At 57.1% G+C, this 15372-nt stretch overlaps 1 protein-coding gene across 10 annotated transcripts in view; it reads left to right on the top strand.

Moving 5' to 3' along the window:
• The window catches only part of LOC124081144 (beta-adrenergic receptor kinase 2), a 346261-nt gene that overhangs the window by 134477 nt on the left and 196412 nt on the right, over window positions 1-15372 (top strand). For all 10 annotated transcript variants that reach the window (XM_046427320.1, XM_046427319.1, XM_046427318.1 and 7 more), the window contains 5 exons: window positions 5692-5853; window positions 7860-8018; window positions 12226-13410; window positions 13890-13956; window positions 14682-14794. In XM_046427320.1, coding sequence (XP_046283276.1) covers window positions 5692-5853; window positions 7860-8018; window positions 12226-13410; window positions 13890-13956; window positions 14682-14794 — 1686 coding nt within the window. The remainder of the gene's footprint in view (window positions 1-5691; window positions 5854-7859; window positions 8019-12225; window positions 13411-13889; window positions 13957-14681; window positions 14795-15372) is intronic.

The following is a 15372-nucleotide window of genomic DNA, read 5'->3' as shown; positions in this document are numbered from 1 at the left end:
GTGCCCAAGGCCCCCGTGGGCAGGACGGGATTCCAAGCCGAGATGGAAAGGACAGAGGATAGACAGTGACCTCCCCTAAGTGTCTGGCGGATTGAGTGCAGGGACAAGGACAGATGGTGGAGGAGGGTGGTGTGGACTGCTGCGTGCAGGGACAAGTGGAAGGTGAGCTGGGAGACCAACCTGCTGCAGTGGCCTAGGCACAGCCTCTGAAGTCAGACCATCTGTGTCCCAGAAGTAGCCCCACCTCCTCCTGGTTATGTCCCCTCCCTCTACCTGTGTGTCCTGGGATGGGGTAACTTGCGGACATCATCCCCTCCTGTTCCCAGCACACAGAATGCCCGGGGGCCACTGTGATCCCTGGCTCTTCTTTCCTTACCTCCTCCCTTTCACGTGGTGGGGGGACAAGGACCTCAGAGTGGTGGCCAAGGAACAGGGATTGAGGCTTCTGGGTCCTCTCCCCTCCTCCTTGAGGCCTTGAGTGAGTTGACCTCACTGATCCCCGGCTGACCCACCTGCAGTACCAGTGCGGCCATCAAAAACCAAACAGGTGCAAAGTAAGTGCCCGCAATGCCTCCCGGCATCCCGCCCCCTCGATGCATTACCCCCCTGAGCCACCTCTCAGGGTCCCACTTCTTGCCACTGGATAGAGGGCTCCTGTGAACCCTCAGCCTGGCCCCACCAGCTTGGTGGTCTCTTACATGACTGATGTGGAGCTGTGACAGGGACTTGGCCTCCACCCAGGGAGTCAGATGCATCTGGAGGCAGCTCTCTCCTCAACCTTCTTGCTGGGTGACCCAGGCAAGGGCCTTAGCCTCTCTGAGCTGCTGTGTGCTCTATGGGAATAATGCCAACCTTGTGGCACCGTAGTGAGGATAAATGGCCAAGAGAGCTTAATGTAGTTAGATTCTAGGTTCAGTGGGAATTTCAGGGTTCTGGGGCAGGTTAGGGGTCAGGAGGTATCTTGGTTCTCCCTAAGTGTCAGAGAGTCCCTGGGTGCTGGGGCCTGGGCTGGGGTCTCTGGGTCACAGTCATCATAAGTGGAAATGAAAAGATGATGGAGAGAAGTTACCAGGGACTCCTGCTTCAAATGTGTCCCCATTTCACAGCTGAACAATCCGAGGCTCCGAGAGCTTCCCAGGGTCTCCCAGGAGGTAAACCAGGGCCATGATCCTGTGTCCCCTGTGTGAACACAGCACCGTGGGATGTCAGAAACCCCTCCCAGCCATGGCCCTAGTCATTCATTCATCCACTCACTCATCCATTTAACAAGTATTTTATCAAGTAAAAAAAGTGAAGACAGAAATTCTGACTCTGAAGGGGAGAGGGGTGGGATGGGAGGCTATGCTCCAATTTAAATGGAGGGTTATAGGTTTATGAGATGTGCAGAACAAAAAGCATTTAAGGCAGAAGGAACAGCATATGCAAAGGCCCTGAGGTGCAAATCTGCCTGGAAGGGTGTGCTCAGAGGGTTCCATCCTGGAGGATGGACAAGGATGGTTGTTTGGACAGGGGAGTTTCTTTTTCCTTTGGAGGGGCTGTACTGGGGATTGAGCTCAGGGGCACTCCACCACTGAGCCACACCCCAGCCCTAGTTTGTATTTTATTTAGAGTCAGGGTCTCACTGAGCTGCTTATCTCCTCACTTTTGCTGAGGCTGGCTTTGAACTCGCCATCCTCCTACCTCAGCCTCCTGATCAGCTGGGATGACAGGTGTTTGCCACCCTGCCAGGCAGAACAGGTGGTCTTAAGGGGCCCTATGGGTCACCACAAAGACTTGGGCACTTATTTATGGGACAGGTGCAGACAGTGGCCTTGTGGGGCTGGAGTTGGGGGCAGCAGGTCTGCCCGGAGGGCCGCCCAGAGGTTCAGATCGGCATGGACACATGGAGAATGGTCTCCAGCCATCTCTAGCCTCGAGGCAGTGCCAGCCTCCCTCACCCCCACGGGAGGCTGAGACCTTCAGTGAGAATTCCACGTCCGCGTCCTCCTCCTGGCCTTGAGACGGCAGCTGGCGAGGCCGGCGGGGGCTGCAGGCTGGAAGGGCCCGTGGTGATAAGGCCACTTGCTTAAATTACAGCTGGGCGAAGCCTGTGCGCGCTGGCTCCGGGCCCTGGGTCAGTGGGGCTGGCGGGGAGCCGGGGGCGGCCCAGGGAGCCCGGTGCCCTGTGGGAACCGGCTTAGTGACCCGTGCAGGGGCGGCCGCAGCCTCCACCAGGGCAGGACTCCCCCCGGAGCCTCCGCTGGGGGTGACTCTTGGCGGCTAGTGGGCCTGGCTGAAGGGGAGGGGACGGAGCCAGCACAGCCACGTCACCCACACGTCAGGCCTATTCATAACCTGGCTCCGGCCGCAGGCGGTGGCCTGTGAGTCACTGGGGGCTTCTCCAGTGTCCCCCGAGGGACAGGCGGGGACACGCCTTTTGCCTCCTCCTCCCACCCTGCGGCCTCATCCTGCAGCTTCCCGCTGGGGGCTCGGCTGTGTCCCCTGGGCTGTCTGCGCTCCGACGTGTTGGGGTCTCGCCCTTGGGCATGGCCCTGGTCACCGCTGAGATGTCCCCACGAGGCCGCGGCGGAGGCAGGATGGACTCTGCCAGGGACCGGGGCTGGCGGCCCGTGGGCAGCCGCTCCTCGGGTCAAAGCCCCGTTTTGTGGGAGGTGCCAACTTCAGGGGTGTCAACTGCTCCCGTGAGCGACGTCGAGCTACCAAGGGGCACCGCCGACCTCGGGGCCGGAGAGAGCGCGCTGGGAGCTCTCGCGAGAGGACGCGGTGCTCGCGGGGCAGCTGGGCGGGGCCCCGGGCTCCGCCCCCACCTGCTGCAGCCCCTGAGCCGTCAGTCAGCGCCTGGGAGAGGTGGGTCGGTGTGGCTGTGACAGCTGGGGACGGCAAGGCATCCTCCAGGAAGAGCAGCGAGGGGTCCAGGACGACTCAAGGCACCGCCACGAAGGCCGTGGGGCACTTCCCCCGGTTGGTCTTTCATGTGGAGGGCTTGGTTATTTGCCCATTGGGGACGGTTTTCTGTTTTTTGGTACCAGGGGCTGAAACCAGGGGGGCTTTTCCACTGAGCCACACCCCCAGCCCTCTTTAAAAAAACAAACAAACAAAAATTTTGAGAAAGGGTCCTGCTCCGTTGCTTAGGGCCTTCATAAGTTGCTGAGGCTGGCTTTAAACTTGTGATCCTCCTGCCTCAGTCTCCCAAGCCGCTGGGAGGACAGGCGTGTGCCACTGGGTCCTGCCATTTTGGACAGTTTTCATGTACATAATGTTATACTCTGATATTGCAGTCCATTTTCCATTACTATAATAAAAAATCTGAGGTTGGTTAACGTAGGAAGGAAAGAGGCTTATTTACTCAAAGTTTGGGATGCTCAAGGGCATGATGCTGGCACTAGCTTGACTCCGCTGAGGACCACATGGTGGATGGTATCACGATGGGGGAGGGAAGCCAGAGAAAGGGGAGAGGCCAGGCTTGCAATCCATCCTCTGGCAAGAACTACCCAGGGTCTAGGAGAACTACCTAATCCCGTTCTAAGGGCACGCCTCCCATGACCCAACCACCTCCCACCAAGCTCCGCCTCTTAAAGGTCCCCTATCTCAACACAGCCAGGCCTGGAACAGGAACCCTTGGGGACACACTTAAACCCTACCCAACCAGGGCATCTGCCTTCTTCACTGTACAAGCTAAGGTGAGCGCCCCTCACTGTGACCCCACAAAGCTTCCCACACACACGGGAGGTCAGTAGGAAACCCGATAACCACTTTGGAAAAGAGCTCGACAGTTTCTTGGAAAAAATCAAACACAAATTCGCCGTGGAATCCATGGAATTCCACTCCTGGGAATCTCCAAGAGAAATGAAAACACATGTGTGGAACTGTTCGTCGAGACATTATTTAAGACGCCCAAAGTGAAAACAGCCCAAATAAATACCCAGCAACTGGTGGTCTTTGCATGCCATGGAGCCGCCTCAGGGCAGGATAAGGCTCGGGAGTTGGGAACTGCAAAGCCAGATGTGGGAGAGCCAGTGCTGTGTCCTTCCACTGAGAGCAAATACAGGACAGAAGGAGATGGAGGGTTGCCGGGGCTCGGCGTAAACAGCTAGTGACTGGAAGTGGGCATGAGCGTTGTTTATGGCGTGGTGAGAATGTTCTAGAGCTAGATGGTGGTGTGAGCCGCACAACTGTAGATTTATTACAGCTCATCTAAATTCCCCGGGGACGTGGCTCAGTGGTATAGCAGGTGCAGGGCCCGGGGGTTCACCCCCCACCCCACCTCCATCGCCATAAAGGGGAAAAAGGCATTGAATTGTACATTGTGAATATAGCAGATAAAGTAAATCTCAATAAAGCTGCTTTAAATCCCATGTTATGTATAATCAGGATGAAGCAATTAATAAAATTGAAAAACACATGTCAAAAAGAACAACTGCTGGGTGTGGTGGCGCACACCTGTCACCCCAGCAGCTGGGGAGGCTGAGGCAGGAGGATCGAGATCACGAGGTCAAAGCCAGCCTCAGCAACGGTGAGGTGCTAAGCAACTCAGTGAGACCCTGTCTCTAAATAAAATACAAAATAGGGCTGGGACATGGCTCAGTGGTTAAACGCCCCTGGTTCAATCAATCCCCAGTACAAAAAAAAAAAAAATTGGGGATGTCCTTGATGGTATTTGACATCCTCTGGCTGCCCACACTGTTATCTTTCTCAATGATGTAAACATCACAGTGATGAACATTCCTGGTTTCAGATGACTTCCTCCAAGTTCTTTAGAGAATAGAGCTTTTGGGGGCCAAAACAATGAATATTTTTAAGGGTCTCAATTGGATGATTAAATCCTTTCCCCAAAGCCAGGGGCCAGCTGTGAGCTATGGATCCTGCCCCAATTGCGGGATCAAAGTACACAACCAGACACCCCTTCAAAAAAGAAACCCCACTGTCCATGGTGCGAGGCTCCTTTGAGGGAACAGTGGGCGTGTGGAAGGGTCGGGGCCCTCGTGGTGTTTTATTTATCTTTTGAAATTGAGATAATTTACATACAGGAACATGTCCAGTCTGTGAGGAGTGTGTGTGTGTGGTGTGATGTGTATGGTCTGTGTGTGGTATGTGAGTACGTGTGCTGTGTATGTGTGGTGTGTGTGGTGTGTGTGTGTGGTGTGGTGTGTGTGTGTGGTGTGTGTGTGTACATGTGGCTGGGACCAGACCCAGGGCCTCACTCAGGTTAGGCAAGGGCTCTACACTGAGCCCAGTCCTCAGCCTAAGGGGCCAATCTTCGTCACAGAGTGGCATGAGCTTTCCTTATGAGGTGATTCAGAAATCATTACTCAGACTTCCAGCACCTGGAAAGTCCCCTGGAGCCCGGTTCCTGAAGTTTTATCAATAAAATTGTCATTGAAAACATTCGGAGGGGACTCAGTCCTGCAGGTCTTCTCTCGAAAGCTGCTGAGATGCATGTGGATAATTGTGTATTTTTCCTGACTGTGTAAAGTTCAAGTGTGGAGCCGAGAGGAAGAGGGTGCAGGGTGCTGTGCACTCTATGGCCAGTGGCCTCCTTGCTGACAGTATTCCTGGCAGGAGTGAAGGGCGGTAGCTGTCCCTGCTTGTCCCATCCCCATCTAGTCGTGATTTATGGCATTGGTGGCAGTGGGGTGGGACTGTGCCCAGGTCTAACCATCTCTCTCTTCTCTCCCGCTGTGTCTGTGCCAGGCCTGTGTCCACCCATCTCATGTGCTACGTGTGTCCCTAGAGCCTCATTCCGTGCTGTCTGGCGGGAGCGCCATCTCGGCTCACCAGCTCAACGCCTCACCACCCCAGCAGGGCTGCCTCAGCATGGCCATCTCATCACGCCTCGCCTTGTGGGAGCAGAAGGAAAGTGGTGGCCGGGGCTGGGACTGGGGCTTCAGGGGCCAACTCTAGTCCTGGAGGACAAATCTGAGTGGCCCAAGCCAGCCCTTCCCTCCTCGGGTGGGGGGGGTCACATCCAGTTCTGCCTGTGACACATCCATCCTGCTTCCCATCACCGCCCAGCCAGCTTGCTTAGCCAAGGCCTTCCTGACCCAGCGGGGCATTAGGGCCCTGCCCTTGGCTCCTCTCAGGGCTGCCTGTCCACCCTGTTCCTTGGGGGAGGCCGGGCAGCCAGGGTGACCAGCTGTCCACCTCACTCCCTTGTGTCCTGATGAGCCCTGGGGCAGGGGAGTGGGAGGAGCAGGGTGTCGGGGGGCAGAGACAGACCATGGCCCCCGCCTCGTCACCATGGAGAACTGGACACGACTCCCTTCTAGTTAGTTCTTTCTTCTCTGTGGCTGCTTCCCCAGGTCTCAGGAAGGGCCCTCCCGCGCTTGGGATCCGACCATGGGGGCAGACGGGAGGTGGGGCAGAGGCCTCCTCTGCTGCCTGCTGGCTGTCCCCTGCCTGCAGTCTGACCTGGCCGTAGCTCAAGGAGCGTGTGAGGGACAGCAGAGGTGGACGCTAGGATTGGGCTCACCTCCTCACATCGAGTGGGTCCTGGTTGCATCCAGAGGGACAGAGGAAGAGTGGGGTGGGTGGGACCCCAGCTTGCCTGCCCGCGATCTGGGCACAGAGGACCTTGATGACGAGTTTATTTTAGGCCAGTGTGTGGCTCCTCCGTAGAAAGCGCTGCTGATTTTTTTCTTTCTTGTGGGAGTGACAGTGAAGAGGGTTAAAGACACACCCCAGCTGGCCACAGCGAGTTCCAGGTCTCAGCCCCCAAGGTCACTGTGGCCAGCAGGGAATCTCAGCTACAATCACGTCCAGCCGGCTCTGGTCTGGCTCCATTTCTAGGGCAAAATCGCTGGTGTCCAGGTGACCGTTTTAGGACCCAGTGCTGGGGAGTCCCTGGCTGCCTGGGTCCTGGTCTAAGGACCACCAAGCAGGCAGAGAGGTCAGTGCAGAGGGCTGCAGCCTCAGGGTTGGGTCCTTGCACAGGGCTCCTGAGAGTCCACAGGAACTAGGTATAGACCCTTGCAGTCATGGAAGTCTGCAGATAATCCGGTCCGTTATATAAAACGGTGTCATATCTGCAGATAACGTCCTGCATAGTTAAAGCAAACGCTGTTATACTGCTGGGCGCAGCTGTGCATGCCTGTGATCCTACCGGTTGGGGAGGCTGAGGCAGGAGGATCTCAAGTTCAAGGCCAGCTTCAGCAATTTAGCAAAGCCCTAAACAACTCAGTAAGACTGTCTCAAAATTAAAAATAAAAGGGGGCTGGGAGTGTACTCAGTGATTATGCGCCTGGGTTCACTCTCTGGTACCCCACTCCCCCAATAGCTGTTAAGTCATTGGTGAGTCGTAGCCTGCACGGGTTTACGCCATTGTTTCCCCTGAACACTTTCCACCCACGGTTGGTCCAGTCTAGGGATGGGACGCAGGATCCAGGGACAAAGGGGCCGACTGTGTACACCACGGCAGCGGGCCTCCCCGCCCGGCCCTGTGCCCAGCACACAGGGAGTGATTACTAAGTGAGCAAGTACTATATCAACTCCAAGCGGTGGGCAGGAGAGCGCGGGTGGATCCTTGGGACCCATCCCCTCGGGAATCCCGAGAAGCTCCTTTCTGCGCCGTCCTCCCAGGGAAGGGTCTGTCCCCAGCCAAGGAAGGGAACCTGAGGTCTGTGGCCCAGAGTCAGGTCTCAGCGCCACGGGAGCCAGGAGGAGACCCACCGACTGGCTCTGCTGCTCCCTGTCCCCATCACGCTCTGTCCCAAGCCCCCGGCTCCTGCGGAGCGCCACCTGCTTTGCGCGTCCTCTCGCTCTTGCGCTTGGTGGCACTTCTCCTCCTCACCAGCCCAGGCGCCCTGGCGACCTCAGCCTGCGGGTGGGCTCACTGGTCTTCCTTCCCTGCGTCTGCAACACAGATCCGGGAAGAGGACAAGACTCCTCCGCCGTCCTCGCCCCCTCCCCTCTTCTCCGTCATCCCGGGGGGCTTCATCAGGCAACTGGTCCGCGAGACGGAGAAGGAGTCCAAGGAAGCCAGGCGGAGGAAGCAGGCGGTGCTGGCCTCCCCAGAACAAGAGGTAAGTGGCCTCGCGTCTGTCTTTGCTCCTAACGCCCCCACTTTGAGGAACGTCTTTTCTTGAATTTGGTGGGTGGTCGGGCTCCTCTGCCACCTTCACAACCCATCTCAGTTTGTGCATCTGGACGTTCTATCGCCCTCCTTCCTGACTTCCACCGTTTCCTATGTCTGGTTTATTATGGAAACCACGGCCATGGTTAGATCTTGTGACTTATCTTGAGCATGTCTTGTAGGGATTATTCAACAAATGGTTGTTGAATGAATGAAGGAACGAATGAGTGGTCGGTTGATCTATGATGATGGGGATTGTTTTATTCTGACTTTTGCAAATAGGAGGAAGTAGACACGGACTAAGATGCACAGTGAGTTTAGTGTAAGCAGAAAACAGAATTCGGTTGGTGCTCGCAGGTCTGGCTGGGTGGGTGTTAAAATATGGTAGCAAGTGCGCATAACCCCAAGGCCCGCAGTGTCCTGTGGCTGCCATGCTCCCCCAAGTTCCCTGAAATAGCCACCACCCAATAATTAAGGGGTCAGTGCGTGGCCACGTTAGGACTCAGGACCCTGCCCTGGCGGGCGTCCGTTGTTATTGGCTGCCATCCACTCAGTCCTTTGGTTGTTCTGAGCAGGTGCTGGGGTGAAGCCACTGTTGAACCCCACGTAGCGCAAAGGCCACCTTGGGGACAGGGCGTCTCTCCAGCGCCCCCTTGAGGCCAAGGCGAATGCTGCGGTGATCACGCCGTGGAGTCCGGGGGGCCATCCAGGCTCCAGCCTGTTTGGCTGACCAGGCCTGTCACTCACTGTGACTTTGCTATGTCAGAGACATCCTGAACAGCAGCAGCTGTGGAGACGCCCCCGTCAAGACTTTGTGGGGACGCATAGCAGGGAGGAGAGGCTCTGTCCCCACCCCTGCCTGACTTAAGGCAGGAGGCCAATGTGGAATCTTCTGGCACTTGTGAGATCATGATAAGAGTCACTGTGTGCTGTTTGTCATGAAATGATGCTCACTTGGCTGCTCACGGGTGCAGCAGGGACCCCACACAGCAGTGGGGTGGATGGGATCAGACCCATTTATCAGAGGTGGAGACTAAGGCCTGGGTAGTTCACGGCACTTGCTGCAGGGCACGAGTCAGTGTTCTGTGCTCTCAGGAGCCATCTGGGGAAGGGCTGGCCTGGTGAAGGGGGTGGCCGGTGTGGGGCCTTGAAAGTCCACAGGCCCTGGTGACATTCCTGGTGGCATCCCTGGGAGCAAGTAAAGGAACAGAACTGAGCTGAGAGCGGGGATTAGTTGCCCCTGCTGGGCTGGTGGAGACTGAGAGCCAAGACAGGAGATGGGCAGCCTCAGGCCAGGACAGGTGGCGGCACCACAGGCCAAGATGTCCCTGGGGCTGAGCAGGGGCCTTGAGAACAGGTCCCAGCGAGGCTGCAAGCCCTGGCTGGCTCTGGCCAGTTCGATTTTGTTTTTGTCCCGACCAGTAAATGATCCTCATCCGCTCCCCCTGACCTGGCCCAGCTGTCCCTCTGCTCCTCACATAGTCCTGCAGGGAGTCGGTCATTGGAACCCATCCCCACTTTGCAGGAAGGGAAAACAAGGCTTGGGAAGTGGCCCGATCCCCTCCAGTCACCCACCAGTGAGGGCCAAAGACAGGCCAGGAAGCCCTGGAACAATGACAGGCCCCGGTGGCATGTCACGGAGACCTGGGTTCCGGCTCCTGCCCCTTCATGTCATGAAGTCCAGGCCAAAGTCCCCCCATCCTCTGGCCTTGGTTTCCTCGTCTGTAAAATAGATGTGCTGTGACTTTCCCCCTGGCCAGTGACTACAGAGGTGCTGTTTCTTTCAAATGCTAAGTGGGGTGCAGGGGGCCCGGAGCTTTCATGACTATAAAATCCCAGGAGGAGAATTCATGTGTGCGTGTGTGCAGGGGGCAAGGCCAGGGCTGGCTCTCCCGTTTGGCACGTCTCCATGTCACTGTCTATGGTCACCCGTGGCAGCTGGTTAAAAATAAGGCAGTGATTCACTTTTCAAAAACAGTGCAGACAGTGGTGCGGCCTGCCAAGTGCAGCCAGCCCCCATTCGGAGCTGATGTCCTGCTGGCCCCGGAAGGTCAGGCAGAGCCACTCAGTACCAGAGATATGGCCCTTGGCTCTGGTTATACATTGGGATCATCTCGGGAGGAGCCAAAACCCTGACCGACAACCTTGGAGTTTCTGGGCGTGGGGACAAATCATGTGCATTTCCTAAAGCTCCCAAGGAGATTCCAAAGAGCCTTAGAACAAAACAAGGAAGGTAACGTGGTGTGTGGAGTTGGAGTCCAGAGACCTGGATTTATAATCCCACTCTGTATTTGGGGTCACTGGATATCTTCATGTCTGCATCTTTGTCTGTAGAATGGGGCAAAGTGCAGAACCTGTCACTGGGTCCTTATGGGGGTTCAGTAGGACATTGGGTCATGGCCTGTTATGAAAGGGCTGCATGTGCTGCTCTAATCCTGTTGTTATCACCACAGCCAAAGATGGAGACTGTGCTTTGGCAGCATGGACCCCGAAAACAGGAAAGACACAGGGATAAACTAAAATGGGGTGCAGAACGTGGGCACTACTGTGTCAGGCTCCGAGACTTTATGGATGTGTGAGACAACTTCGAGTTGAGGGCTTCAGGCAATGGATTTGCCGAGGGGTGACATTTGAGCTGGGTATAAAAGCCGAAGGCTGGGGCCTGAGCGCAGCATGGGCACATGTGGAGGCAGGGAAGCCACTGGGTTGGTTAGAGGTGCCCAGAGCAGCCAAAGCTTGGACAGGGACAGTTGGGGACATCTCGCCGAGGATCTGGCTGTCTGATCATGGTTTGGATGATTCTCCTGTAGGCTGTGGGCAGCTGTCAAAATCTTTTGATCAGGTTTAAAATGAATGGTGGCCAATAGAAGAGAGCTCAGATCAGAGGCTGTGGCAGTGGCCCATGAGAGAGACTGGGCCTGGGCAAGGAGACACAGGGGAGGCTCTGAGGAGGGGTCAACATGACCCAAGCACGTGTGCATGTCAGGGGAGGGTGAGAGCCCCGGTGCCCAGGCTCAGGCATCTGTAAGACTGAGTTATAGACACAGGGGGGAGCAGCCCCCAGGTCTCCGTGTGCAGAGGCAGGGCTCAGTGAGAACCCATGGTACCATCTATGGTCACCCAGTGCCACAGTCTGGCTGGGCACAAATGCCGCAGTCTGGCTGGGCACAAAATCACGAGCCACCACACAGCTTGTAGATTCAAACAGCAACTCTTTATTCCCGAACTCACACCAGCCGTCTACAATCACGTTCTGGGGAAATCCACGTTCTCTGCCCAAATCCACGTTCTCTGCCCAAATCCACCTCCACTGGGCTTCTATCTCCAAAATATATTGTCTGAATCCCGTGAGAACTCAAGGGGAACTCAGGCAGCAGGATACACCCTATTCCCAGCAGGAATAATCTTAAACCTTAAACCTGGAACCTAAACTGGGAACGCCCTAAACATGATTATCTTAAAACCGGGAACACCCTAATCTGCCTTGGTCCTTGAGCAAGGTCACCTACATTCAATGTCACTGCAACATGTCAGCAACATGGGGTACGCTGGCAAGGAAATTGTCATACCTACTTGGCTAATGGCTCCCAGCAACCCAGCAGGAGAATATTGGAGCCAGGAATGAGAAGAGAGCCTTAATGACAGGACCCGAGTCCTTTCCCTGATCCCCTCTGGCCCAGCAGGAAGAATCAAGGCATAAATAACAATACCAATAACAATAGCAGCAGAGGCGCCTGCTATAGTTACTGAAGACATACTATGCGCTTGGCTCATTTTCTGTGTGTTATCACAAATTGTCCCACCCGCCCTGCAAGGCAGGCCTTTAAGATCCTCAGTTTGTTGATAAGTCAACAAGTTCAGAGAGGGGAAGCAATTTACCCAAGGCTTCACAGCTAGGGAGAGGCAGAGTCTGGGGTTGAACTTGGTTCTGTTGGGATCCTCTCTCCTCCCACTCTGCCTCTTGGCCTTGAGGCTGTGGGCCAAGCCTCACTGCCCGTCATGGTGCCCGTTGGGCCTTGGAGGTGCATGAGAAGCTCAGAGTGGATGAGTGGGTGAATGAACGTGTAAAGAACAGACAAACTTTGGGGAGGGTGGGAGTCGGGAAGCACCCAGAGAGGGTCAGTGAGCAGCTAAGCATGGTGGTGGTCTCTTCCTAGATCCCAGAAGTTTCCACCAGTCCACCAAACAGCAAGACCAACAGGGGCACAAAATCTGGAAGCCAACAGATTCCCCAGGACAGCCAGTCTGCCCCTCCCCAGGGCACAAGCATTCCGGGCAAGGGGAGCCAGGGGGCCGGCAGCACTGCCCCTGCACTGATGACCAGCATCAATGGCGAGAAGCCCCAGGAGTCAGGCCCCACGGCGACTCCAGCCAAGAAGAGCCTGCCCTTCAGGAGGGGTGTGCTGGGGGGCGATGTGCTGCTGATGGTGGCCAGGCTGGACCCGGGAGCACCCCAGCCAGAGCAGAGGACCCAGCCCCGTGATCCCCCCACTTGCAAGACACCACCCGCAGTCACAGACCCTGGGGGCGAAAAGCAAGGGGAGACCCCAGGGAGTCCCTCTGGGTCCCAGGTCTCCACTGAGAACTTGGCTTCGAAGCCTGAGAAGACCCGGACTGGGGGTCTTGGGGACCCAGGCCAAGGATCAGAAGGCGAGAAGGGGGGCAGGGGACCCCAGACCAAAGGGCTGAAAGGGGGTGAGCCCCAGGGCAAAGAGGAGCAGAGGACCAGGCCCCAAACCCAAGGGGCAGGTGATGGGGGGCAGCCAGGGGCGGAGGAGAAGGAGGGAGGGGATCCCCCACGCAAGACCGAGAAGGGGGGTCTGCCCAAGGACGTGGGGACTGAAGAGAAGCCCTCTGGGCCTCGAGTCCAAGTGAGGAAATGGGGCGGTTCCCTGGGCAGAAAGAGTAAGTGGGGTGGTCCCCAGAGCAAGAAGGACAAAGGAGGTGAGCTCGGGGCCGGCAGCGAGGAGCCGGCAGGAGGCACAGCGCAGGGCAGCCTGCCGCCGCCAGGGGGCGCTCCCGGGGAGCCGGAGGCGGCAGGCGCACCTGGGCGGACAGGTGAGCCCTGTGCCAGGCCAGAGGAGGCCCGGGGGGCGGCCGGAGCCCCAGAGGAGGTGGCTACAGAGGGGCCGTCGCTGGCGGCAGCCGGACAGGAGGACGCGCCGCAAGGCAGAGCGCAGGAGCCCTGCGCCAGAGCCCAGGACGGGGACGGGCCCGGGCTGCCGCAGCTGGACAGAAGCCCAAGGCCTGCGGAGACCCCGGGGGTCGGGCAGACGCAGCCCGAGGAGGGGACAGCCCTGCAGGAGGACAGCAGAGGAGGCCAGAGCGGAGACTCAGACCAGGTGCTGGGGCGCACCGGCGTGGGAGGTGGCGGGAAGGAGCTGCCCTGGTGACCATGGAGGTGGACAGGGGACAGGATGGGGAACTGGGGGGGGAGTCCTGGGGCACCCAGAGGAGGGGGTGGCATTTTTTGGCTGGCAAGGGTCTTGAGGTTCCCGGGCTGGAATTCTGCGCTGGGAGAGAAGGTTCTCAACCTGCAAATCTCCCTCCGTTGGGGGCGGGGCTCGGTTTACTCACCTGTCACCCAGCAGGTCTGACAGCTTAGGTGGCCAAAATAGCATCTTGGTTGAGATGCAGATTCTTGGGCGTCTTGGGGGTTCCCGTTGTTCAAAAGGCCAGGGCCCTGGAGTCTGCATTGTGATTCTGATTTCCTCGCTGGTCTCAGACCACACTGTGGGCAACTGCCCGACGGGTGTCCCAGCTTCCGAGGCAGGACTACTGTCACTTTGTCAGTTTAACCGGTGTGATCTTTTGCTCCCAGGCTCCTGAGGACAGATGGTACCAGGCAGAGAAAGTCTGGCTGGTTCAGAAGGACGGATTTACTCTTGGTAATGAGGGGTGTCGGTGCCACGGGAGGGAGGCGGGCTCTAGTTCTCTCTTCTTGTGCCCTTTGCTGCTGGTGGTTGTCATCGTGGAGGCCCTGGTTATGCTTAGGGTGCAGCAGAGACTGGCAAGGGCACACATGGCCTTTGAGGCAGTGGGAATAGCCAATGGTCACCTCACCCTGGGGAGCTGGCCTGCTGAGTACTGTTATCAAAGACATCTGAGCCTTGATAATTAATTAATGGGTTTAATGCCACAAATCGGGCTGGTTCCTACGGTGTCCCACAGGAACCGAGGGTCTAGGAGCAGCTGGCAGAGATGAGCTGCGGCCCATGATTGTGCTCTACTAAGAAGTGGTTCCGAGTTGCCGTCAGGACAGGCGGGGGACAGTGATTGATTAGCAATGTCTGCCAGGGTACCCCAAGGGGAAGTGCCAGTCTCTGCCATCCCAGGTCTAGGGGTGAGATGTCCAGTTCACCCAACCCTCAGGGTGCCTGCTCTGTTCCTGGCACTGCTGCAAGTCAGCCTCAGCCCCTGTCTTTAGAGGGCTTGGGGTCACAGTTCAGTGCCCTCCATGCGGACAGACCCCAAGGGGTGAGCAGGTCGCCCTTCCTGGCCTGGCCTGAGCCCCGCTGCAGCTGGCCTGGCTCAAACATGCTCTCCTCCCCTCCCTCCCCCTCGTGTCCTCCCCTTCCTGTCCCTCCTGTCCTCCCTCTGGGCTCTCCACCAGCCACGGTACTAAAGCCAGACGAGGGGACAGCCGACCTGCCCGCGGGAAGGGTACGACTTTGCCTGGACACTGACCAAACCATCACGGAGGTGGATGAGGAGCACGTGCACAGGGTGAGTCTCCCGCCCCTCCCGGCCTGCTCTGCACCCTCGTCCCCGTCCCTGCAGCAGATGTCCTTGTAGATGCCACTTTGGTTTGAGTCCCTGGGGGAGCTGTAGGTTGGCCCCTATTGAATGCAGTGCTCTGCTGCTGGGACTAAAGCGCATGGGGTGACTGACTCTGTCCCCTGGCGTCCCCTTTGTGAGAACACATCAAGAAGCACCTCTGTCAGGCCTTGGCACTGAGAGTTCTGACTGACCCAAGAAACAGGTTGCTTTTCATTTTATGGACGTGGCAAGCCATGCTGCAGAGCCTCTTTCCTTTTGCACTCTGGCTGCCAGGGAACTCAGTTAAATTTGAGCTGTAGTATAGGTTCCTTAGCCTATATACATTGGGCATCAGTCTTTCTTCTAGGGGTGTGGGTGTATCTGCAAGGGAACAAGGAACCATGGCCTATCAGGTAAAGGAGATGTTTGGCTATGGACCTCCTTCCCTGGGCACCACAGAGCACACCCAGAGGTGTCCAGTAAGATCTAGAAAAGGAGGAATGAGCAGTAGCCGCTCTGGACACCGAAGTGCTCTGAGCTTTGCG

This window comes from Marmota monax, unplaced genomic scaffold, assembly GCF_021218885.2.
Source record: "Marmota monax isolate L192 unplaced genomic scaffold, Marmota_monax_Labrador192_F-V1.1 WCK01_AAM20220418_F8-fsc00177, whole genome shotgun sequence".
Taxonomy (NCBI): Eukaryota; Metazoa; Chordata; class Mammalia; order Rodentia; family Sciuridae; genus Marmota; species Marmota monax.
Note: the sequence above shows the minus strand (reverse complement) of the source record. Positions and strands in the feature narration are given on the sequence as shown.